General features: G+C 43.7%; 2 protein-coding genes across 4 annotated transcripts in view; both read right to left on the bottom strand.

Moving 5' to 3' along the window:
• LOC117398719 (spectrin beta chain, non-erythrocytic 1) overlaps positions 1–7,506 on the bottom strand; it is an 82,650-nt gene extending 75,144 nt beyond the window's left edge. For 2 of the 3 annotated variants that reach the window (XM_059015938.1, XM_059015942.1), the window contains exon 1: positions 7,050–7,506. The gene's annotated coding sequence lies outside the window, so the exon portion shown is untranslated. Of the gene's footprint in view, positions 1–6,331; positions 6,415–7,049 lie in introns of those variants that run through there. The other variant, XM_059015940.1, reaches the window with a different exon arrangement.
• A 9,477-nt stretch (positions 7,507–16,983) lies between these two features.
• LOC117967831 (acylphosphatase-2-like) lies at positions 16,984–24,351 on the bottom strand. The gene is made up of 4 exons (XM_059015967.1): positions 23,813–24,351; positions 22,448–22,464; positions 22,105–22,214; positions 16,984–17,828 (listed from the first exon to the last, which is right to left on the bottom strand). The coding sequence occupies exons 1-4, from the start codon at positions 23,868–23,870 to the stop codon at positions 17,714–17,716; spliced, it is 300 nt and encodes a 99-aa protein (XP_058871950.1). The 5' UTR covers positions 23,871–24,351; the 3' UTR covers positions 16,984–17,713.
• Between the last annotated feature and the right edge of the window lie 2,920 nt (positions 24,352–27,271).

The following is a 27,271-nucleotide window of genomic DNA, read 5'->3' as shown; positions in this document are numbered from 1 at the left end:
ACTATTTCGATAGCAGGGGTGGTTATATTAGACGACCGTCAGACACACTGTTAGAAAATGATCAGTGATAATAATACGATTATCAATACTGATCACTGGTCTGCATGAAACTAAAACACGATAGGGGGCACTCTGAGGTACGAAAATGAATTTTCCAGCCATAGGGTCCCACCCAAGCAGAGCCCTGGTATAATAATATAATAATAATAATAAAAAAAAAGACAAAAAGCTACAAACACAAAAGACCAGCCAGCCAGCCAGCCAGGCTCCACATAACAGAACTGCCTGCTCAGATCGGAGGGATTTCTCTTTGGAAAAAATGCAACAGTACAAACGTTTCCGAGCGAGGGCTGATCCCTCTGTGAATGGGGCTCTGAATAGCCCGGTCGCGCTCCATTGTGTAGCTGTAGCTTCTTATTTATCAGGCTCATCACTGCTGAATAACCCAGCTGCTCCCGGCCCCCCGGGTGAACCAGGGTGAACTGCACTGCTCTGCACTCCCCCCGGCTCTGCTCAGGTTCCTGCGCCCTGCTTCAGGTCAGCACTTTCCACACAGGGCTGCAGAGGCATGGGAAAGGCGATCAGGGGAGCTACTAAAAAACTCTGAGAACATTAAAGCACAATGAGATTCTGTCCTGGTGAAGGAGGCCCCTCCCCCCTAGTCAGGGTGCCCTTCGAGGGGGCGGGCCTTGTTGGGCCGGACTTTTCGTTCTCCAGTGCTGTTGCCCTAATCGAGTTTGATCAGTTGGATAAGCAGTTCTGTTCAAAGTTAAAAACAATGTGGCACTGAAACGGTTAATGTGCACTGGACACAAGACTAGGGTTACTTTTTACTAGAAAATGATACTGTTATATTAAAATCAATTTCAACATCCCTGCTGTATATAGATATTTGGTAATAGATACGAGCAACTGCATTAAATCAATCACGTGTCTTCAAAGAAACAAATTGCTCAAATTCTTTAAGAAACTTGTCGACAGACAGACCCTATATGCTAATAAAGTCAAACAGTGCATTGATTTCTCCTGCACGACATCCACGATCCAACCTGCCCCAGAGAATCACAGACCACAGCTGTGTACCGAGTACGAAGGCAAGATCTCAAAGCGTTTTTTGTCATCTGGAAAACACAAGGTCACGTGACGCCAGTGTGTTTCCACTAACCTCAAAATATGAAGTCTGCATCTCAAACGATTTACGAGATAGGAGATGCCAAATAAAAGGAGCCATCACTTTTCAAAAACGCCTAACCACAATTATTCATAGACAAACAAACAAATGAGTTTATTGACCTGCCGTTACAGTAGGCAATCAAGCCCTTATCCGCTCAGCTGCTGAATAAAGATTACGCCCACGTCTCCTCCCTGAACTGGATATTAATCGGATCCTGATGGCCACTGTCACTGTCGTGCTGCACCATGGCAGATGGCACTTCACTGCAGGTAGACAGAGAAGCACAGGGATTTCATAGTCAAACACTTACGCTAATTCACACGGCGTTCACCTCTGGAGACCCTGCAGGGGCTGAATCTGGCTGCTCACGTCATCCTGCTCGAGAGAGGAGCAGGACTGAAGGCAGGCAGGCAATGCCGTTTGTAGAAAGTAGCTTACAATGTATTTATTTTTATAAGTTGCTTTGACAGTTCAGGAGCTGCTCTTCATCATGTCAAAGACATGCAGCAACACAAATGAAATCAGCCTTCAAAAGGACTGCCGCTTTGGATCTCTCTGCGGCATGCTCCAGATTACTGTACAGTACGTCTGTGGCAGGCAACTGGAACTGAACAGTCAAAGCAACTTAACACAGACTTACTATAACAAAATGCAGACTGTTTGCAATTGTGCAGCTCCCACAGCTTTATATCGTGCTGCAAGGATCACGTCACGTCACATGATCAACCATATTTGGGTAACACTTGTTATTGTGTCTCTAAATTACTGTGTAGTTCCTTAGTACATACAGGGGGACTTCCACATGATTGCAATGTCATTATGCAGTTACATAATGACATTTTATTTGCATGATACAAACCTAACCCTAACTCTTTTTGATTACAACTGTGTACTTGCATATACAGTGCAAGGTCATGCTGAAGGTTTGTTCATTATTATTTGTTTATTTAGCAGACGCCTTTATCCAAGGCGACTTACAGAGACTAGGGTGTGTGAACTATGCATCAGCTGCAGAGTCACTTACAATTACGGCTCACCCGAAAGACGGAGCACAAGGAGGTGAAGTGACTTGCTCAGGGTCAGTGGCTGAGGTGGGATTTGAACCGGGGACCTGCTGGTTACAAGCCCTTTTCTTTAACCACTGGACCACACAGCCTTCATGTTATTGATGGCTATGATCTTGTTACAGCCATGCAGATGTACTGACATGCTTGTTATTTTTAACTACTGCAGCTAATTAATATTTTATGACATGGGCTTTGAACTCAACCAGGCATCAAAAACTGATCTCTCAGTATTTCTTGAAACACTTTTCTTAATAACCATCTTGCGGTTCTGGTTTTTTTATGTTAAAACCAGTGATGTGGTCTGAATGTAATATGAAGGAGGAATCGATAAATGTGCATTTGCTCCCACTGGGGGTACGTTACTATTATGCAGCTATAAAGGCTAACACTAACAGCTATGGCCAAAAGTTTTGCTTCACCCTATAGAATGAACTGATTTTGCTTCATGAAGTCGAATGAAACCTGCTGAATAATGTTACGTTAACATATTGAATTACACACCGCTTTGTAGTTTTCCACATAACGCAAAACTGACAAAAATGGATTAGGGAAAGTAGGGTTCGCTGTTGCGCGATGAGGAGGAGGAGTCCCTGCCGGTTTCCCACCCCCGACCCGGAGTCTCAATGCCAATGTGACGCCCCCTTCAGGGTCCCCAGCAAAGTTCGGCCTCTTTGCACAGCCCGGATGTGAACTGGCATCGTCCAAGCTGTGCGACTCATCCTGCACTCCCAGCAACAGCGCTTTAACTGGATCAGCCACTCAGGGACTCCGCAGTTAAACGTTTAATGTCAAATTAGGTCGCTTTGCACACGTTTAAACATTTGAATTCTAAACTATTATCCTTCATTTTGAGTAGAGGCTGTAACGATACACTAACGTTACATATGATATGCAGGTTGCAATATGATATGCATCATGAGATGCAGGTTGCAATATGATATGCATCAAGATATGCAGGTCGCAATATGATATGCATCAAGATATGCAGGTCGCAATATGATATGCATCAAGATATGCAGGTCGCAATATGATATGCATCAAGATATGCAGGTCGCAATATGATATGCATCAAGATATGCAGGTCGCAATATGATATGCATCATGAGATGCAGGTTGCAATATGATATGCATCATGAGATGCAGGTTGCAATATGATATGCATCATGAGATGCAGGTTGCAATATGATATGCATCAAGATATGCAGGTCGCAATATGATATGCTTCACATTTTGCAGGTCACAACATGATGGTGCTGTTGGGCTACTTGTAAGATTCACACAGTTGCACAATAACCATTTTAATGATATATTTTTTTTTTTAATTACGGAAATTCAAATGCAACTTCTGTCAACAACAACAAAACGATCAACAGTAAAAATATGGATATCGACAAAAAGTAAAACTAGACCTAAAAATGCCCATTAAGAAAATGTATTTTATAACCTTGTTAAGCACTCCTTTAAAGGGGGTGGGGATATTGTTCCTATTGCTATTGTTATTAATTGTTATGAAAATTGATTGTAAAGCGTTGGTTGGCACTCCTTTAAAAGGGAGGCAGTGACATTGTCAATTTAAAAACACCAGCTTAGGTTATGGGACTGTGCCATTCGGAGCTGTCTCTAATATAGGTCACTTTAACATCTATTTAGCACCTGTGGCGATGCACTTTCTATTGCTGTCTAGCCCAGAAGACGCTGTTCTGTATACAAGCACCAGGTGGCCATCATTACCAGACAATCACTGCATTCAGAGGGACAAGCAAGAGCTTGCCCTGAGGTTATCCGAGGCGGTTATCACTTCGATTCTGTAACCTCACAAAAAAAAAAGGTCTGGATTAAGAGAGTACTAACCAATGTTTTACAATCGGTGCGCTTACCTCTTTTTTTAGCAGAAGTAAGGAGGCTTGGTGGTCAGGTGGTTAGAGAAAGAGACTTGTTACCAGGAGGTTCCCAGTTCAATCCCAGCTCAGCCACTGACTCACTGTGTGTCACCCTGAGCAAGTCACTGAACCTCCTTGTGCTCCGTCCTTCGGATGAGACGTAAAACAAACGAGGTCCAATTGTAAGTGACTCTGCTGCAGCAGCAGCAGCTGTTGATGATTCATAGTTCATCCCCACCCCCCAGTCACTGTAAGTCGCTTTGGATAAAAGCGTCTGCTAAATAACTAATAAATTAATTAGCAACAGCAGAGGATGTGAGTAATTATCAGGGATTTATAATGCTGTTTTTTAAAAATTTACATAGTTGAAAATAAGAACCAAAAGCAGTGATAAGGCTATCGGTGATAATGTTGCTAAGGCTAACAACATGAGAGAAAAGGGATTTGAATACCTTAGTTAGCACCTGGTGAAGGCACGGCCGCGTGGTGTGCAGGGGGGAGTCACACAGTCAGGGGAGCGCAGGGGTCCCCCGAGGGTCTCCCCTGGTAAAGGCACGGCCGCGTGGTGTGCAGGGGGGAGTCACACAGTCAGGGGAGCGCAGGGGTCCCCGAGGGTCTCCCCTGGTAAAGGCACGGCCGCGTGGTGTGTAGGGGGGAGTCACACAGTCAGGGGAGCGCAGGGGTCCCCCGAGGGTCTCCCCTGGTAAAGGCACGGCCGTGTGGTGTGCAGGGGGGAGTCACACAGTCAGGGGAGCGCAGGGGTCCCCCGAGGGTCTCCACTGGTAAAGGCACGGCCGCATGGTGTGCAGGGGGGAGTCACACAGTCAGGGGAGCGCAGGGGTCCCCCGAGGGTCTCCCCTGGTAAAGGCACGGCCGTGTGGTGTGCAGGGGGGAGTCACACAGTCAGGGGAGCGCAGGGGTCCCCGAGGGTCTCCCCTGGTAAAGGCACGGCCGCGTGGTGTGCAGGGGGAGACATGCAGTCACGGGAGTCCAGGGGCCCCCCCGAGGGTCTCCCCTGGTAAAGGCACGGCCGCATGGTGTGCAGGGGGGAGTCACACAGTCAGGGGAGCGCAGGGGTCCCCCGAGGGTCTCCCCTGGTAAAGGCACGGACGCATGGCTTTTTTTACACAAAGCCAGGAGACCTAGTTTGAGACAAATGAGCTGTATCAAACCCCAAGTCTCCCCTGGTGTGCCGTGCAGTGGCCTGAAACTAGACACCAATCAGAAGGGCCTGGGACCACCAAGAAGAAATGCCAGGGGGTGGGGGGTCGAGTCTGTTTGTGTGTGAGCCTGGTTTTCCACTTTTCGTGAGCATTTGTTTTTACATTTTCATGCTTGTGAAATGCAATGCTCAATGTTGAGGGGCAATGCCAGTGAATAGACTGAGGCGCCTTGAAAGCTCCTCTTAGAGGTCTGTGGGAGAGGGAGAGGGAACATCACTCAACTAAGCTGAACACCCCTTTCCTGTCTGCATTCAGTCCAATCAGAGTGACCCTGTGCTGAAGTGAGAGGTAATTATCAGCTGGACTGGAACCCGGGCCTCCAGCGGTGAAACGCAGGAAGTATTTCATCCCTACCTATATAGCGGTGGTTTAGAAATACTGAAACTTTGTCAAATTCAAACGACAAAAGTGTGGACACTGGAGACACACAGATTTCAAATGGACCTGAAATTTAAAAAAAATCCGTACCAGTGATGTAACACACACAGACATATTAATAAGCCCCTATGCTGCTTTCGTTGTCTATTCCCAACCAATGGCATTTTGTTAATAATTTCAATATTTTTAAAACCATAAGCTTTTAGAATTTCAAAACTAAAGACGAGTCGTTCGCGTGCGCATAGTTTCGTATTAATAGTGCAGGAGATGCGAAGGAGAGTCAGCTAACTCAACAACAAAGACTGCCAAAAACGCAGCAGTGTTGATGAATACTGATGACTGTTGAATCTCAGAATGAACGAGACGATGTGCACATTCCACCTACGCCATCGAATCATCATAATATAATTAATAATGATAATAATAAAAAAGGTATGAGGCATTCTTTGTTTACCAAACAGCCAATGACGTAAACCTATATCCCATACACGTCTATTGTGTTGGCCTGCATCTTCTCAGTGATAATTCGCATCCAGTTTACAGATACACAATTAATTTTTCATCCCTTAAAAGCAGGGATTTAAAAAAAATACAATCTATTCAATATACCTGCTTAAAAATGCATTATGTTTTAAGGTTGTCGTCAAAATACGTGCTTCGGAAACAATTCAGGATGCGTTAACGCAACGATTCTGACACACACCTCTGTCTTAAAATGAATAATCAAAACTGCATTTCTTAATGCTTTTGTACCGTCATCTTTTCAACCAATAATTACCCCCACGCCGCCTGCAATCAACCTAATTTGTTGCAAATAAAGCATGCACAGCGGCTGCGGTACCCCAATAATTTCATGATGTCATTAAATATGAAGGAGGGTAACCCTACAGTACACACCCCATTCCAAAATACCCCGCCTCACAAAAATAAAAGATAATGCCTTTGTTTTTCCAAACTTTATCGATTGCGTCTCGTTTGTTTACTGCTATATTATTAAAACTGCCAAGTAAGTCTGTAGATTCAGACACACGCATCTCCCCTTCTAACAATAAGACTACCTAGGCATACAGTCACACGTTATTTAGCCGACATAAATCACAGCGAAGCATCCATTCCTACCCTAACAAAGGCTCATTATCAACTTTCCATGTTTAACTCATAAACGCCACACGTGAACCGGCAGAAAATATCAAATATAAGTGCATGCATGCACGTATGACAGACAAAAGCGAACGTGCAAGGTTTTTTTTTCAAACATAAAAACAGAACAACCGTTCGACTACAAAACAACAATACAATTATACATTGCATATACGCAAGTACTCACCTTTATGAACCAGACAGCTGTAATGCGACTTTTTTTTTCAAAAATAAATCAATATATTAATGAATGGAATTATAATGTCTTCAGCACCGGCGCATAAAAAAACCTGGCGATTTAAAATCCGTGCCTCCTCCTTCTTCTGTTTCAGATAATTTTACAATACACGTATAGCTCCCGTTATAGCTTTGCTATAATATAGAAACCGCTTTTTATCATAATGAGTCCCCATGCAAAGGAAATAACATCGCGCTGGTCCCCCTCGTTGCAGATCAGACACACGGACTCTCTCGGTTCGCGTTACACACAGATCTGGAAAATATCGGACGCTAATTGTTTTTTTTTAAGGGGAGATTGCAACGCAGCGCTGTTTTTTTTTTTAAAGAATGTGCCTGTCTGCAGGGACTTTTCGATCAGATGTGTGACATTTGCTGGCGGATGGATATGATCAGAGAGAGAGAGAGAGAGAGAGAGAGAGAGAGAGAGAGAGTGAGAGAGTGAGGGGCGGGGGTTGCAACAGCCCGGCAAAATATAGGACATCATCAGCTTGCACATGCACCCACTCAGAGAGACCGCATGCCAGACTGGATGCCCACGTTTCGCTAGGCTTCCTATTCAGAAATGTTCGCATTGCAAAAGCATGCTCCTCTTTTGTTTGGTCGTGTGCTGGTGTTGCAAGAGAATGAATAGGCGAAGACATCAGCTACCATCATGAGTAACATAAGGCAACTACTGTACCTTCGCTGCTTTGTTGTCGATAAAAAAAAAGCCATATTGTTTGTGTGTTTTTTTTAGGTTTAGAGGCCTTATCTTGAAGCACGTTTTTTTTTGAAAAAAATGAATATAAGACTAATATACGGTATAAAATTAGCAATAAACAACTTAATTATCATCATTCTGTGACGATTCTTACAGGTCCGAATCGTTTTATTCTACTGTAAAAAAAAATATTTTATTTTTCAACATGATGCAAATCATAGGGGCAATTGTTTAGGAAAAAAAAACCCTTTTTTGAGTTTCTAACGTGTTTTCATTCCTCAGCTGCGCAGGTACGCATTTCTCCCACCTTTCTGTCTCCCTGTCGCTTAACAAGCTCAACGGGAGGTTGTGACGTAAGCACTGCAGGGGCTCAGGGAACCAACACAAAAAATGTAAACAAATAAAATAGCTTGTCCTTTTTAAAATGGCCTTCTCAGTACATCCAGCGGTGCATTTCTGAAAGGAAAAACACACACGTGTCAAAACCCAAACCATTTACAGAAAATACGTACGACTAAAATGTAAAAAAGTAAAAAAAAAAAAAAAAAAAAAATTATCACTAAACATATATTTGTTTACTTTTTTTTTAGGACTGAGTACACCATTTATTTTTCTATTTCAGAATAAAAAAAATGTGTATTTTTTTTTTAGATATATCCCTCAGATACAAATTGATAAACAGCTTCTTCTGTGTAAACAAATCTAAATGAGGCATCTCTTTACTGTGTACCAGACTCACAGTAAAATTAGCCCCCTCGCCATTTTAAATCCAACACTGGAGCTCAGCAGGGGATTATTCACCACGGATGTGCTATTCTCGTCTCGGTTGAATGGGTTATTCAAAATAAGCTCATTATCTAGCTGTACTGCGTAGAAATCACAAACTAGGTTTGCAGATCACGCTGGATCTACACCGTGACTGCGCGTCCGAACACCAGTGTGTTCGGCTACCGTGCGCATTACGCTCTACTGTACAGAAATGACAAATACTAGACATGCTTTGCATTGGACAGGTACCGCAGTGCTTTAAGTCTTGGTTCTGTGTATAGCATTGTTTGCTTATATTTTTAATTGTTCACGAAAAAAAACAAGTATTTATACTCACATCATGACCCATTACTTGGTTATGCTGGAATCTATTCAACAGCGTGATTGAGGGTTTATGGTGGGTGCTCGGTTGGCAGGTGCTTCTGTAACCATGACTACACAAAATTCTAAATGAGTGCAGTATGATGAAAAAGCTGATCTCCATGACGTGTATCAGTAGTATGTACAGAACAGTCTAGAATAAGACATGGCAGTGAACCGTTTAATGGAAATCGAATCAGTGGTATTGAAGACCTGGATGTCATTAGGTAAGCAATGAGGTGTCAGTCTCAGAGTATAGTAAAGCAACTGATTTACAGTGCGTGAGATAACTTCTTGTGTTCTCAAGATACTAATTTGGGTGTGACCTGCAACACGGACAAATGTACACACAGACACCTCTTATTAACCCCCACCCCTATGTACAGGTCTTGGACAAAAAAATGGAAACCCCAATGTAAAGTCACTTAATAGGGCGTTGGGCCACTATGGTATCCCGCTCTGTGGAGTTCTCGGTGGACCGTTTTTGATGAAACTGGCCGCTCGCGCCCCAGGTTGAAATTTGCAGTCAGTTGGTCTGCAGTTGCTCGCCTGTTTTGCCTTGCACTTCGAATGAATGCACAGATATCACGATCCTGGAGTACGCGCTTCCGCCCGCTGCTGTCCTTTGCTGATGATGTCTTTCCCTCGGAGTTCCATGCCATACCTTAGACACCGTTGCTCGTGAAACATCAGCAAGTTGAGCTGTCATGGTCACTGGAGATCCTGCCAAACGCGCCCCGACAATCACCCCTCTTTCAAAGTCACTAAGGTCTCTGCTTGCAGCCCTGCTAGCCATAATTATAAGCAACCAGGCCTGTCCAGCATTTTTATACATGACCCTAAGCATGTTGGGATGTTATTTGCTTAATTAACGCATGAGCCACACCTGTGTGGAAGCCCTTGCTTTCAATATACTTGGTGTCCCTCATTTACCCAGGTGTTTCCATTTTTTTGTCCACTACCTGTATATCTGTATAGCAGTTGCAACATTATCACTGGTCCCCCATTAAAGGAGTGTGCCACAATGCTTCTAGACATTTGTAAAAGGCTCTGTGTAATATTATTAGCATTATGGTTCATCATTTTTATTTCCAGATTCTTAATAAATTACAGCTCCTGGAATGTTAAATTCATGATATTTGCCATTCTATCCTTATAAAAGAGAGTTATAGAGAGAGTTATAAATGCATGGAATAGCCTACCAGCTGAAGTATCTAAAACACTGGGAACATTTAAAAAGACTAGATTCTGTGCTTTTAAATTAGTCCTGTCTGTCCATCCGTCCCCACAGTAGGGGAGAATGGTGTGCTAACAATGGACGAGCCTTGATGGGCTGAATGGCCTTTTCTCGTTCTCAAACTTTTCTTATGTTCTAAAGTCTAACACGCTAAATTGGTCATTTTGCAGCTTTCCTGTGCGTTGCCATGCTGTCAGTGTGCTAGGCATTTACTATGGGAAACCTTTTAGAATGTATAAGCACTGGCGTGTTTTCAGACAGGCTTGAAAATAATTGGAAACACTAAATTATTTAAAAGAAGTTTATTTTATTTATTATCAAACAACAAAGGGATGTCATTGAAGGGCTCTTAAGCCCTCTAATGCTACAAAGTGAGAAACAAGCATCTTCAAAGTGGAATAATGAAACATGAAAGAGCTTCGTTAATGACAGTAAGGGTGCTTTGAGACGATTCCCCTCAGTGTCTTGAAGGTTTTACCTCAGAATCTAGGATTTTGTTCTGAAGCCTCAGGTTTGGGATTTTGGTACAGTGTTGTGCGTGTTAATTAAGTCCTATACAGTAGTCTGCAGAATTATTGGAACACCCCATTGCTTCTGTATCAGAACACCCCATTGCTTCTGTATCAGAACACCCCATTGCTTCTGTATCAGAACACCCCATTGCTTCTGTATCAGAACACCCCATTGCTTCTGTATCAGAACACCCCATTGCTTCTGTATCAGAACACCCCATTGCTTCTGTATCAGACCACCCCATTGCTTCTGTATCAGAACACCCCATTGCTTCTGTATTAGAACACCCCATTGCTTCTGTATCAGAACATCCCATTGCTTCTGTATTACAACACCCCATTGCTTCTGTATTAGAACACCCCATTGCTTCTGTATCAGAACACCCCATTGCTTCTGTATCAGAGCACCCCATTGCTTCTGTATCAGAACACCCCATTGCTTCTGTATTAGAACACCCCATTGCTTCTGTATTAGAACACCCCATTGCTTCTGTATCAGAACACCCCATTGCTTCTGTATCAGAACACCCCATTGCTTCTGTATCAGAGCACCCCATTGCTTCTGTATCAGAGCACCCCATTGCTTCTGTATCAGAACACCCCGTTGCTTCTGCAGCTCTGATTTGTTGCACAGATGAAATCAAACTGCTGGAACTGAAAATCTTGAGAAAATAGGCAAATTAGTGATTATGTCTAATTTAATTGATGACTTTAATAAGCCACACATGCAATTCATTTATAAGAGAAAAGGAACAGAGAGCCACACATGGTAAAATGCAGGAGACTTTTTAAAAGTTGTTTAAGATGCCTAATTAAAGAATAAAGCGGTCTAACATTTTCACACATGAGTGCCTATTGTTTCTATATCACTGATTACTGAGCGGAAATTGAAATTCTCACACCCAGAGGTGTTTTCATGCATAAAGGATATCAATGACACATCTTGAGGTGTTCTGATGAATTTGCACACTGCTGTATGTTATTCTAGATCTGGTGCCAGGTGTGTGTTTGTCAGGACTAGTCTGTATAAAGTCAATCTCAAATCGTTTCTCATACACACCATAAAGCTGTGTGCATCTAAGGAGCTCTGCGTTGGGGTTTACTAGTCTTGTATAAAATACATAACTGTAGTTTATATTGGGTAGACGTAACTCAAACAACAGTCCATGGGAAATGTTTCAAGAGAGCTGTGTTTATTCAGGAGAGCAGGATGTGTGGCACGTTGCCATGGACACGCACGTAAACAAATCGGAAAGAATGCTTAACCATTTTTTTGCCTCTTAAATTTGCACTAGGAACATTATCGCTGTACCCCCCCCCCCCCCCCCTCCATGGTAAAAGAGTGAGATCCCTTTCTTTAAAATGAATTTGCATCCCTCTTATTAGCACTAGGACATTTATTATCACTGACCCCCCCCCCCCCCCCCCCCCACACACACACACACACTCACACACACAGACACACACACACACACAGAGACACACACACACACACACACAGAGATACATTCACACACACACTCTCAATAAATGGTACAGTATAACCTGCTATCTACACCTTCAATCTGGAGAATAATACAAGGATACAGCACAGTCATGCAACACTCATATTGGTATGAGTCTCGTCTTTAAAACTAAGTTAAGATTAAGTTACTATTGAAATTGTAACTGTAGCAAAAACACAGATTTAAATGTCCATGAAAAGTGGATGCTCTACCCTAATGATTGTGAGTAGCAATGCTGATAGACAGTGGCATTGTAATTGTAAAGGTTCTGTACAGAGTGCAGTTAGATGGGGACATAGCTGTCATTGGTAGCTACACAAACTCAACACCACGAAAGTGATGGAGTCGTCGTTCCTTTAATCTTCAGCTTCCTGTTTCCTTGTTGATGTCAGCCTCCGGGTATCTCAACGGGTAGCATCCTGGGCTTCCAAATGCACAGAGGGATTCACGTCTGGGAATGAGATTTTTGATGTCTGGTTCCTAGAAGCTGATTGATCTCAAAACTCGGGTCTTAAAGGATCCCAGTGATGCAGCCTCAACAACATGACTAGGTAAACCATTCCATCCCCTCACCACCCTCTGTGTGAAGAAGCGTCTCCTTCCCTCTGTCCTGAGTAAAAAAAAAAATACATCCAGACTAAAGAAAGCTTTCAGTTTATATGCCTTACTTTCAGGTAGTCTTGCACTTCCTTGGTAATTGGTAATCCACTTTTACCTGATGGAGATGGGATCTCTTTTTTGCGCCGTACGTCTCCACACTTCGGTGAACCCCTGATAGAGTCAACCCTGCTTATTGTTACTTAATATATGTTTGATCAGTCCCTCTAAAGTGATATTAAAGTAAACGCATTCAGGTGAAGAAATGATCCAGCTAAACACGTCAATAATAATCCTAATCTGTAAACACAGTCTGATCTGATTTAAAGAATTTTGTAAAAAGAAGTGCAATGTAGCCAGGCTCAAAAATGAATGATTCAATTGCCATTTTGAGCCTGACCACATGGAGAAGAGGAGGATCTGTGAGACAGGTCCTTTAATCACAGTGAAGGCGGTCATGGCATCCGAGAGGCTGAGGATACCTTACCCCAGAGGAGAAGGAAGGAAAGAAAGAGAGAAAGAAAGAGAGACAGTGGTAGCATGGAGGAGAAACACAGTACTGCATCAGCTTGATTTAATCGTTAGTTTGGCAATTCAAAAACAGCATACATATATCTGTGTGTGTGCACGTGTGTGTGTGTGTGTGTGTGTGTGTGTGTGTGTGTGTGTGTGTGTGTGCGTGTGTGTGAATTTAAAAATAAAATTCCCTAGTAATCTGTATGGCTCTTTTACCAAAAAGGATGGGTAGATCTGTTAAAAGTGTCCCATTGTAAAAGCACAGCAAAGTGTAATGAAGCACAGTGAAAGCATGGTAGAGCACAAGAGAGCATTGTGAAGCCCCGCATGCATTCCCTCTGGTTCACCGCACCCTTGTGTGTGTGTGGAAGTCCCTGCTGCCCCAGGTAAGCTCAGTCAAACAGCTGAATTAATGAGAGCAGAGTTGGCTGCTGACAGGCCTCCCTTTACACACGGCTGCGTTTTGCACATGAAAGCAGTTTGAGATAAACCCTGGGTTTCTGCTCCAGCCAGCCCCTCAGGGAGGCACATTCTCAGGGAATTATCCCCTTCCTGTTTTCCAAACGGACCCCCCCGGGGTGAGGATGGGAGGTACACTGCCTGGACACTTTATTAGGACCTGTCTATCTGATCTGGCATAACCCTGGTGTGGGGCGTGTTCTCCTGGTATACCCTGGTGTGGGGCGTGTTCTCCTGGTATACCCTGGTGTGGGATGTGTTCTCCTGGTATACCCTGGTGTGGGGCGTGTTCACCTGGTATACCCTGGTGTGGGGCATGTTCACCTGGTATACCCTGGTGTAGGGCGTGTTCTCCTGGTATACCCTGGTGTGGGGCGTATTCTCCTGGTATACCCTGGTGTGGGGCGTATTCTCCTGGTATACCCTGGTGTGGGATGTGTTCTCCTGGTATACCCTGGTGTGGGATGTGTTCTCCTGGTATACCCTGGTGTAGGGCGTGTTCTCTTGGTATACCCTGGTGTGGGACGTGTTCTCCTGGTATACCCTGGTGTGGGACGTGTTCTCCTGGTATACCCTGGTGTGGGGCGTGTTCTCCTGGTATACCCTGGTGTGGGGCGTGTTCTCCTGGTATACCCTGGTGTGGGGCGTGTTCTCCTGGTATACCCTGGTGTGGGGCGTGTTCTCCTGGTATACCCTGTATCCCTTGATTACTCTGGAAGGCTGAATGAATAGTTTACTTTAGCATCGTGTGGATCAAGTCCACACAACAATGCTGAACCCTGATGCTGATGGCTACATCCAGGACAATAATGCACCCATCCACTGTGCCAGAGTGTTGGTTTGAGGAGCACGACAGAGACCTGAGCTTCGAGTCAGACCTGAAGGCATGCTTCTTTGAAAGGGCATCTTCTTATTTAGCGAGCAGCTTCAGTTGCCATTGCAATGCTTTTTTTTCACACCCCCTTCTGATTGTATTGTGTTTGCAAATCAATCTGGGTTCTCTTGCTCTCATATTCAGTTCTCATTTTTCTCCAAATCAGCCTTTACCTGGAGCTGCTTTGAGCTTGTTGGGCTATCTTAAATGCAGAGACTTTTTTTGTTTGTTTCTTTGTATTTCTGTAGAGAAATGAAACTGTTATATTTTTATAAGAACAGTAGTGTAGAAAAAGGAAGGAGAAGAAGTCTTTAAAATCATAAATGGTATATTTACTGCACTGTACTGTACTGTGCTGTGCTGTGGTTTGTCAGCAGTGTTCTAATGTGCTTGTCTGCAGTTCTCTAGGCTCTGAGCTCCTCTATTTTTTGGGAGATTAGTTCAACAACCCCCCCCCCCCCACCCAGCCAATGCATGACCCAGCCTGTGACCTCTCTGCCTTTGTCTTCTTCATGCTGGGCTGCTGACTGCTACAGGACTGAGGCCAGCACTGACCACAAGAGCTGCTGCTGATACAGGACTGCAGGGGACTGAGGCCAGCGCTGACCACAAGAGCTGCTGCTGATACAGGACAGAGGCCAGCGCTGACCACAAGAGCTGCTGTTGATACAGGACTGAGGCCAGCGCTGACCACAAGAGCTGCTGCTGATACAGGACTGAGGCCAGCGCTGACCACAAGAGCTGCTGCTGATACAGGACTGAGGCCAGCGCTGACCACAAGAGCTGCTGCTGATACAGGACTGCAGGGGACTGAGGCCAGTGCTGACCACAAGAGCTGCTGCTGATACAGGACTGCAGGGGACTGAGGCCAGCGCTGACCACAAGAGCTGCTGCTGATACAGGACTGCAGGGGACTGAGGCCAGCGCTGACCACAAGAGCTGCTGCTGATACAGGACTGCAGGGGACTGAGGCCAGTGCTGACCACAAGAGCTGCTGCTGATACAGGACTGCAGGGGACTGAGGCCAGCGCTGACCACAAGAGCTGCTGCTGATACAGGACTGCAGGGGACTGAGGCCAGCGCTGACCACAAGAGCTGCTGCTGATACAGGACTGAGGCCTACGCTGACCACAAGAGCTGCTGCTGATACAGGACTGAGGCCAGCGCTGACCACAAGAGCTGCTGCTGATACAGGACTGCAGGGGACTGAGGCCAGCGCTGACCATAAGAGCTGCTGCTGATACAGGACTGCAGGGGACTGGGGCCAGCGTGTGTCAATGTGTGTGTGTGTGAGCCAGGGTTTGTGTGTGTGTGTGTGCGAGCGTGCATGTGAGTCAGGGTGTGTGTGTGTGTGTGAGCCTGCGTGTGAGCCTGTGTGTGTGTGTGTGTGTAATACAATTACAGAATTGGTCTTTTCCCTAATAAAAAACATCTTGTGAACAAAGCAATTGTCAGCCGGGAAGCTCACACAGGTGTAGAAGCTGAGACTGATAATCAAAAGAGTCTCCCTCCCTTCCGCTTTATCTCACACTGATAAAACAAAACCCCCCTCGTGTGATGCTGAACTGAGGCTGTGAGGAATTCAGCAGCTAAGCCTGTGGCTGTGAATCTCGCTGAGCTTTTTATAAACAGGGTTTCAATGATGAAAAACAGAAACCAGAATTGGAAATCAAATAACATGACTGACATGTGGGTAGGGGGAGATTATTATTATTATTTATTTCTTAGCAGACGCCCTTATCCAGGGCAACTTACAATTATTACAAGATATCACATTATTTTTACATACAATTCCCCATTTATACAGTTGGGTTTTTACTAGAGCAATCTCAGTAAAGTACCTTGCTCAAGGGTACAACAGCAGTGTCCCCGACCGGGGATTGAACACATGACCCTCCGGTCAAGAGTCCAGAGCCCTAACCACTACTCCACACTGCTGCCCATTCATTCTACCTTTATTTGTGAGTATCTTATAAAGAAGCTGGATCTCCTGCAACGAGATCAGCGATGCAACTTCAAACATGTTTAATCTTTTCAAATACTGGCTGGATGAACTAAAGCGAACATGAAATATAATTTAAACAATGCTTATCTGCATCCTGCAACGCAGCTCCATAGACTTGTAATGTAAAGCACTCAGGAAGACCCTTGACTTGAATTATTGAGTCTTGTTTGGAAATACCAGACTTGCTCACTTTTTGAGGTTAAAGTCCAATTAAGCTTGCATGTATCAAGGTAAGAACATTTTAACACCTTGATCAAGCTAATCAATATGAATATGCGTTACAGTAACCCCCACACTCCAATTATCCAAACCCCTCTATTATCCTATCTTGCTGTGGGTAGGTCTCTTTCAGCCCTCAATCTCAGGTATTTACTGTACAGTGCTGCGCTGTATTTATCTAAAGGGGTTGTGTTACCGTATTCCTTGGAATTAAAGACGCCCTCGAATTTAAGACGGAGCTCAGATTTCCCACGCCACAATTTGAGGAAAAATCATATAAAGATGCATTTACAAACATCCAACCTTAATGATGCATATAAGAGCCATTTAACAAAGTTATAGTCAATGTTTTGCAATGCAATGCTACAAACTCGTCTATTAGGCACAGTGGTAAAGCATGTTGTCTATTGGTAAATGAACAAGCCTGTAACAACAACGAAGCTCTCCTAGTCCCCCTCCTCTGAGCTGGAGGAGTCCTCTTTATCTCTTGAAGTCTCCCAGACGGTGACTCCCACTTCTCTGAAAAGGGCTGCCTGTATGCCATGGATGATTCAAGATCAGGCAGTGACGTTTGTGTTCTCGGACAGTCTTTCGTTGGCGATTTTAACACACACATCACTGTAATTTAAGACGCAGGACCATTTTCGAAAAGAAAAAAAATTATTTAAAAAGTGCATCTTAAACTCGAAGGAATACGGTATATTTTTTAAACGGGGAAACTCAAATAAGCAATTTTGCTGTAATTCGATTATTCAAACAATTGTATTGCTGCTTAATGAAGTTTGGGTCTCGCTCGTTTCACAGAGAATTCCTGCCCCTATGAATTGCTTTGTAGGGTGTGGGTGGGGGGGCTGCTTCCTCAGTATCTGGTAGTGAAGCTGCTGAACTCCAGCGATGAGATCTGTGTCTCGTTGGTAAACGTGACTTTGTCAATCCGGGACATGGGGCTGCCCACGGTACGCAGCCAGTTCTTCCTAGTGAGAGAGACAGAGAGGAGGTTACATTGAGGGGTCCACGTTAGCACAGCCGTGTTCCAAACACAGCTACCTGAAACCAAGCCCCCCTCCCCCCCCCAAAAAAATAAGATCTTCATTTTTCTTGCGTTTATATTTTTGTTTGGCCAGACGTAACTAGAGGCAGTCCAAATTTGCAGACAAAGGAATTCCTCGGATATCACAGACTCCCACCGAATTCACAGACTCCCACCGAATTCACAGACTCCCACGGAATTCACAGACTCCCACGGAACTCGCAGACTCCCACGGAACTCGCAGACTCCCACGGAACTCACAGACTCCCACGGAACTCACAGACTCCCACGGAATTCACAGACCCACAGAATTCACAGACTACCCCGGAACTCACAGACTCCCACGGAACTCACAGACTCCCACGGAACTCACAGACTCTCACGGAATTCACAGACTCCCACAGAACTCAGATTCCCACAGAATTCACAGACTCCCACGGAACTCACAGACTCCCACGGAACTCACAGACTCCCACGGAACTCACAGACTCTCACGGAATTCACAGACTCCCACGGAATTCACAGACTCCCACAGAACTCAGATTCCCACAGAATTCACAGACTCCCACGGAACTCACAGACTCCCACAGAACTCACAGACTCCCACGGAATTCACAGACTCCCACGGAACTCGCAGACTCGGAATTCACAGACTCCCACGGAACTCACAGACTCCCACGGAATTCACAGACTCCCACGGAACTCGCAGACTCCCACGGAACTCACAGACTCCCACGGAACTCACAGACTCCCACGGAATTCACAGACTCTCACGGAATTCACAGACTCCCACGGAACTCAGATTCCCACAGAATTCACAGACTCCCACGGAACTCACAGACTCCCACGGAATTCACAGACTCCCACGGAACTCACAGACTTCCACAGAATTCACAGACTCCCACGGAACTCGCAGACTCTCACGGAATTCACAGACTCCCACGGAACTCGCAGACTCCCACAGAACTCGCAGACTCCCACGGAACTCACAGACTCCCACAGAACTCACAGACTCCCACGGAACTCACAGACTCCCACAGAACTCACAGACTCCCACGGAACTCGCAGACTCCCACAGAACTCGCAGACTCCCACGGAACTCACAGACTCCCACGGAACTTGCAGACTCCCACGGAATTCGCCACATTCTGCAGCTACACCGTTATCATAATGATCATAAACAGACTGCTAAAGGGACCTGAAAGTCCGGTTCTAATTTTGCTAAATTGACAGATGTTTTGCTAAGTTGGGCTTTGAAAATGTGGCCCAGTAAGAAGTCTCATGTGATGTGATGTTTTTGTTTGACAGTATCTGACTTAACATGTCTCTTGCCATAACCTCCAACTGCTGCAGGTAGTACCGGGAGCACACCTGTGTGAAGATGCTGGGATGCGGTTCTCTATGGTAACATTCCTCAGCCTGTGACCTACAATGCTAGTGCTTGTGCTGAGATCTCCGGGGAAGAGTCTATTTCCGTTATCAATTTGCTGCCTTTTTCGTTTCTAATAAAAACCTCAAACACACCAAGTTGTTCAAGGTCAGCCTGCTCCACTTTGGGCTGCTGTCTCTCTCCCTCTCTCTCTCTCTCTGAATCCAGCACAGTGAGAGAGCAAGGGGAGGCACAGGGAAAGGGGGTTTGATCACGTGTCACACAGAGACAGAAATATCTGCCGTTCGGGCTCTTAACAAGGCTTCCCAGAAGGATGGTTTGAACCAAAAAAAAAAAAATAGGTCACTCGGAATGTCCTGCTTAGAATGCTGCGTTCTCTTTCTGTGGCCTCATTAAAAAAAAAATCTAAAAGAGGTTCTTTATAATCATGCACACTTTCTTTATAATCATGCACGTAGTCCTTTGGTGTTATGGATCAGTCTCAGCCCACCCTGCATGGCTGAAGATGGAAATTCCTTTCCAAGATCTCTTCTTGTTCATCTTGTTGACGACATATTCAAACCCCGTCCTAAATGCTCTTTATTTAACAGTAAATTGCATAACAGCAATAACAACGGATCCGCCACTGAGGTGTGTGGCGGGTGGGCGGGTACTAATATCGAACCCTGTGTAGTAATGTAACACACTTTACACATGTGCGTCTCGGGTCACGCCTCATCACAGTCGTGGACAGGACGGTCAGGACACAGGATTGCAGGACATCAGGACACAGGATTGCAGGACATCAGGACACAGGATTGCAGGACGGTCAGGACACAGGATTGCTGGACATCAGGACACAGGATTGCAGGACGGTCAGGACACAGGATTGCCGGACGGTCAGGACACAGGATTGCAGGACATCAGGATACAGGATTGCAGGACGGTCAGGACACAGGATTGCAGGACATCAGGACACAGGATTGCAGGACATCAGGACACAGGATTGCAGGACATCAGGACACAGGATTGCCGGACGGTCAGGACACAGGATTGCAGGACGGTCAGGACACAGGATTGCTGGACATCAGGACACAGGATTGCAGGACGGTCAGGACACAGGATTGCCGGACGGTCAGGACACAGGATTGCAGGACATCAGGATACAGGATTGCAGGACGGTCAGGACACAGGATTGCAGGACATCAGGACACAGGATTGCAGGACATCAGGACACAGGATTGCAGGACATCAGGACACAGGATTGCCGGACGGTCAGGACACAGGATTGCAGGACGGTCAGGACACAGGATTGCCGGATGGTCAGGACACAGGATTGCCGGACGGTCAGGACACAGGATTGCAGGACATCAGGACACAGGATTGCAGGACGGTCAGGACACAGGATTGCCGGACGGTCAGGACACAGGATTGCAGGCAGTGGCCTCTGGAACTCCAGCGCTGGCTTTGTAGGGAGCTGCTTTGTGTGTTCCTGATTTCCCAGAGGCTGGGCCATGCTGTGTATTAATAGTGCCAGCACAAGTCTGTCCTAGATCCCGTGGACTCCAGGGCAATAGGCAGGGAGTCTGGAGACCAGCAGCCAGAACTGCGCTAATTAAAACTTAACAGCCAGGACTGCTTAGGGGACCTGCAGTGAAATGAACAGCTTGGAAAAGAGGTGAAACTTTGATAGGGGCTCGCTAAAGAAACAAAGGCACTGATGCATCAGTGAATACTGGCCTTTTCCGAGCAGTTCTTGTGCTCTTCAGACAGAGCAACACCTCTGTATATCCCCACAATCTGGAACTTCAATAACTCATCCTAAACAACGTTAATGCACAATTTCATCCCCTCTTACAAAGCGACTCTCCCTATACGTGCAGAAATGTATTAGTAAGTATAACAATAGCATTTACAAAGAAACACCTACAAAGCTTACTGCATGCCATAGATACTCAGACACAGATCGTTCAGTCATTATCTAGGGCTAGTTTCCTGCCTCTGTGGCTCCATCAAGTATAATGTCTGTCATGTGTTGCGTTGTGGTGGTAATGCACTGAGCTAGTGTTCCCTCTAGTGGATAACACATGTAATTACAGAAGGCACTTATGCTGCGTTGTTAGATATTTGCCTATTCTGAGCATGATTACAGTACCCTGATTCGAGACTCTCTTTTATATAGTTTTGAAGGGACTGTGATTGGGTAGCAGGCTGATTTACAATTTGACTGTAATATTGTACTAATTAAAGAGCCAGTATCACAATTTAACCTCTGAAACACAGCTGATCTTTTTGATTACAGACAGTATTGCCTTTTGCTGCGATTCCTGCGTGCATATTTATCATGCTCTTCCATAACCTGCTGGGCACTCTGCTTGGCAAGAAACTAGACACTGTTGGCTTACCAGTTTGTTTACATTAGATAAGCTAGTTTGAGCTGCAGGCACACAAGCTTCCCCCTCCTTGAAGCTTTCTGGTCCGCCTGTGACTGAGCTAAACAGCTGTCCTCCTGCGACTACCGGCAGCAGTGGGGGGTTATATGAACGCCATAGCCCATCAAAATCTTATTTTGTGCTTTTGTATGATAATTTTATTTTATAGGAAATACCTCTAAAGCTGACTAGACACTATAATAGCTCAAACGTAGATGATTTAGCCCTTGGATTTGACTGCCTTCCTTCCTCTGTGCCTGCACCAAGCGCACCAATGTCGTTCTGTAATTGGTCGCTGTGTTCTAGTAATTGATTGAGATAAGGCTCCCTCCAGTGGACAACATGTGTAAGCACAGAATTTTATTGAGTTCTGACCGTGTTTCTATAGATCTGCCTTACCAGCTGGAGAGGACACTCACATGATCTGGACGGTCTCCCTCGGCCCCTGCACCTGTCCCACCACAGTGTCCCTGGGCGTGTTCTTCACCCAGCCCACCAGCTTCAGCTTGTTCCCCTGATCCTCCGTGTGCTGAAACCCAGAGAACATGCAACATGCAGCAGAACACAGTGAACACGCAGCAGAACACAGTGAACACGCAACAGAACACAGTGAACACGCAGCAGAACACAGTGAACACTCGGGGACCCCCAATTTTTTTTATGACATCATACAAAATCACACAGGTCCTTAACCCTGAAGAAGTATACCCAAGACACCCAAGCTGAAGAGGAGAGAGGAGACGGCCAGGATTGTGTTCTTACCTTTCTGAAGAAAACCCCTGAGGAAAGAGTGAGAAATGTGTAAGTCACAGCAACAGACAGACGCAGCTACAGCCAACTGCATCACCTCGAATTTTAGGATTGAGACACAATTAAAAAAAACTATATGAACATAATTGAGATATTTTATTTAACATTGTGTAATCAAACAAACTACAAAATGGTATCGCAAGAAGTCTACCAGAAGCCATACTAGCAGTACAGTATTTCATGTTAGATTGCGGAATGTCACCTTTTTCAGTTTTTGTCAGTTTTTCATGAAGTATGTGGAAAACTACAAAGCGGTGTGTAATTCAATATGTTAACGTAACATTATTCAGCAGGTTTCACTGGACTTTACAAACCAGAATCAGTTCATTCTAGAGAGTGATGCAAAACTTCTGGCCAGAGCTGTAGGACACAAACAGACACTGTGATGTTAAAAAGGCTTCAATAAATACCTCAGGATGATTAAGAGCTCCTACACGCACATGGTTGATACTTTCAAGTTCAGTAACAAAGTTTATTTTTGCTTTCACAAAAGAAACAGCAGTGGCAAGTGTTTTGTGAATATGGCCTTGATTCACCTCGTCCATTTAATCTCCAAGTCATTTAACTATCCAATGTCTTGTAAACTGCGAAAGGAAAATGTTTCTGAAAACTTAAACTGCACTTTTAAAACGTCACAGGAAGCTTACATAAGCGGTGTTTATATTCAAGCCCATATTTCTCTCTCAGTTCTACTTGAGAAAGGCATTTTAACTGAACTACACAAAACAAATTGCCTGTCTAATTCATGGAGAATATCGGGTTTACTATAGTCTGATCATGGCTTACTGATTTCAAATCTGTTTAACAACTTTACAGACACTTGCTGACTCATATTTAAACTCGTATGCGTTTATTTCCCATAAGTGACTCCAAGCGAATCATTTGTAAATACAGTAAAAATGACATTGATTTGGTTGATATTAACGGCAGTGTGACAATGAACAACGTCATATATTTTCAGCACCCGCACCTCGTTGACAATATTTTTTGCACCCGTACAGAACCGCGTGGAGGTTAAAACCGATCGGGGATTTTAAAAAAAAAACAGATAAACTTGACGTGCAATGTAGTAGAATGATGGCTTACTGTATGTGTCGCGATTTTAAATGTGCATGTAATAAAATAAGAGTTATTTGAGCTGACTGGAGAGTGGTGATGATTGTACAGCGCATTTCAAATATCAATCCATGGCAGACGGGCGGTAGCCTGCTCACTGCTCCAAGGACAAACTGACGCAGACCCACCTACACTTTATCAACAGACAGAAAAGCACACCTGCAGCTACCAAGTCACATTTCAAATGAAAACTAAGCGTACCTTGCACTTCTCCGAATACCTCGTAATCCACCGACACGAGACCCGAGGAAGAACTCATATTATTATTATTATTATTATTATTATTATTATTATTATTATTACTGATTCGTTTTTTAATTGCTTGGTCTAGTGTGGTTTCAAGCTATCTGTGTGATTGAAGCCGGCAGCTGCGCTATTTGATACCCAGAGCCTCCAGATATTACCGCAGTTTCATTCTTCCCCTGCGCTTGTCACTTTGAGTAACGGTGAAACTGCATCCCTGTCTCCACCATGTTGGCTCCACCTGCTCTTCAATTGATTCTTGATCGGTACCGCGCAGTGGATCCGGAATGGCGTCATTACCAAACCCAACCGTGTTCCAAGCAGCTAGTGAGAGCATTGGCTGAGGAATCGTGAACCAATCAGGGACCGAGCCAGTCAGAGCATGGTGGTTTGGGATGCAAATTTTGCAGCGTTTAGCGGCCAGTAAGCAGGTGCGTGTTTACTGGCGTCCCATTAAAACTGCTTCCCAGGCCTCCCTCATACAGATTCTGTGCCAGGAAGGGGCTGCAGCCTCACAGACCAGGATTGCTGATCTCATCCACTCATACATAATAAACTATTGCAATAGCATTTCACTTCTCTTTTAGGTTCCTTGAAGAACAGCAGTCTTGAATTCCCCTACTGCAATTCAAAATGGTTCTGCAAGAGTTTGACTTCCTCTTTCATTTTTTGAAGCCTTTTCTGTTAGCATCAGCTTGGTCTCCTGTCCTTTCTTTTGGGAGGAAAACGGAACCTCACTTCCAGCGTCGGTAGTTAATCTTGTCTGCTTATTGTCCACCGTTTAGTAAATTCGCTTTAGTACAAATTTCCGATTAGCAGTTTATTTAACAGAATGCTTTAAAAAAGGCTAGTGGATTTTAACTGGCCTGACTTTCATTATATTTACAGCCCTATAAACATGTATAGATTGATTTAAAGTTTTTTGTATTTATTTCAGAGAATACATCATTTTGTAAAAATGTTACGAAGTGCTTTTTAGAAAAATCTAATTGGTGCTACCACAATCCGGGTTGTTTACCGTTTTGGTGTCTCAAATGTATTGCGACATTTTACAATGCTAAATCGGTATTCTGTTTATATAAGTATGTTCATCTAATTGATTTATTATTAATAAAAATTTAAAAAAAATAAAATTAAAAACATTGCTTGTCTCTGGGCGTGTTTGAAATGAATAATGAAATAGACCATAAAAAGGACAACCATACACCAAAATGCAAAATAAATATTTCTCTCACCAGAAAAGCGTCCAACCATAATCACACACTGTATTTACTATTTTATATTATGTTTATAAATATTATTTTTTATACATAAACGTTTTTTAACATAAGTCAACAGTTGCCCTAGGCCCAATTTGACTGATGAGTTTTCTCAGTAAAATTGTATGGGTGAAATTCAAATTAATTTAATCTCATTTCTCAGCAAATGTGCTGTAATTCAATCAACCCACGATTTGCCGCTACGATGCTGTTTTAAATTACTTTCAAGGAGAGTTTAAATAGAGTCCACCTTTAAATCATGGATTAATAAAATGTGTTTAACCATGGATTCATTTAAAACAAGGATTACAAGATCAGATCCTTAGTTTAATCCAGTTTTGGTGCAATCTGACCTGTGTGTTATTTAAATAGAAGCAAAATGGGCATCCACCTAATTATTTTAGCAGTTGTAAATTAAAATGAAAATAACACACCAACATTTATACACTCTACTTATTTAATTAAACAGAAGTTTTAGCTAAGATATTAAGAGCATTATATTTTAATAGAATAAATGTGAGTGGACGTATTTAATGATTTATGTAACGTTTTTGGGAGGAATTTGGGTAATATTATTATTATTGTTGTTATTATTGAACTTTTAAGCCAAAGCGATTTACAGAAATTAAACAAAATATAAAAACACTAAATGCATTTAAAAAAAATGTTTCTTCTAAGAAGGAAAAATAAAATGGAAAAAGAAAAATGAGGATATGTATTAAGAGAAATGACAGATGAAAGACACACCAGACCTTTATTATTAATTTCTTAGCAGACGCCCTTATCCACGTTTTTTTTTTCATCAATTACATTATTTTTACACATAATTTTTACACACCATTACCCATTTATACATTTGGGTTTTTACTGGAGCAATCTAGGTAAAGTACCTTGCTCAAGGGTACAGCAGCAGTGTCCCCCACCAGGGATTGAACCCACAACCCTCTGGTCAAGAGTCCAGAGCCCTAACCACCACTCCACACTGCTGCCCTATATACAAGCATATGAAGAATTATAAACAATTAAAATACACAACTAAACAGAAACCATGGAGGCCATCCATGAAATGTAAAATAATGGAATCTACCATAAGCGGTAAAGAGAGGAGTATCTATACATCATAGGAGACAGCCAACATGGATTCAGAACAGGACGCTCCTGCCTGACAAACCTCCTATACCAAAAAGCCTTTGACAAAGTGCCACACAAAAAAATCATTCTAAATCAATACAAGGGATTACAGGCAAGAGGAAACATAACTGGTTCAACCATCGGAAGCAGAGGACAGCCCTCTAACTGTGGTCATGTGTGTAGCAGGGCTCCTTGTATGGAATTCTGTTGCACAGAGAACTCAGATAACACGTTGCAAAGTTACGCGGGGGGGGGGGGGGGAGGAGGAGGAGGAGGAGGAGGAGGAGGGGGGGAGTACATGAAACATAACTCAGTTTTGGATTTGTTCACTTATATTTCCCAAAACTGTAAAAACAGTGGAAATGGGAAATGAATGTACACTTTTTTTTTTTAGAAAAGGTTAGTGAAACTGCTGAATCCTGATCTGCAGATGACATCTGAACTTTCTGAGTTTTAATGGCTTTTTAATAAATAAATAAATAAATAAATAAAAACTCTCTCAACAACCAACACATCAGATTATTGAGACCTTGACGGTAATGTTACATATTTCCATGGTCATTTTGAAAATCTCTTCCTTTCTTTCTTTCTTTTTATCTTACTGAGGCTATTCGACCCATCAATGCTCGTCCGGTTCTTTCTGAGAAGCTGATTGTTCTCAAAACTTTGTCAAGTTGAATTGTAAAGGATCTCAAATGTATGAGTCAGCATTGACTAGGTGGCTTGGTAAGCCATTGCATACACTCACCTCACGTCTGCTAAGAAACAAATACTAATCATAATATATATACACACATATATTAGTATGTCTTTCTTAGCAGACGCCTTATCCAGGGCGACTTACAGTTGTTACAGAATATCACAATTATTATTATTATTATTATTATTATTATTATTATTTATTTCTTAGCAGACGCCCTTATCCAGGGCGACTTACAATCGTAAGCAAATACATTTCAAGTGTTACAATACAAGTAATACAATGAGAGCAAGAAATACAATAACTTTTGTTCAAGTGTGACAAACC

This window comes from Acipenser ruthenus, chromosome 51 (assembly GCF_902713425.1).
Source record: "Acipenser ruthenus chromosome 51, fAciRut3.2 maternal haplotype, whole genome shotgun sequence".
Classification (NCBI taxonomy): domain Eukaryota; kingdom Metazoa; phylum Chordata; class Actinopteri; order Acipenseriformes; family Acipenseridae; genus Acipenser; species Acipenser ruthenus.
This window is presented reverse-complemented; position numbering and strand designations above follow the sequence as displayed.

Excerpts from the sequence above, each read along its gene's own strand:
- LOC117967831 (XM_059015967.1), bottom strand. The coding sequence starts at position 23,870 with ATGAGTTCTTCCTCGGGTCTCGTGTCGGTGGATTACGAGGTATTCGGA. Across the intron at positions 17,829-22,104 it reads AGGGAGACCGTCCAGATCAT|GAAGAACTGGCTGCGTACCG; the intron begins GTGAGTGTCCTC and ends CTCTCTCACTAG.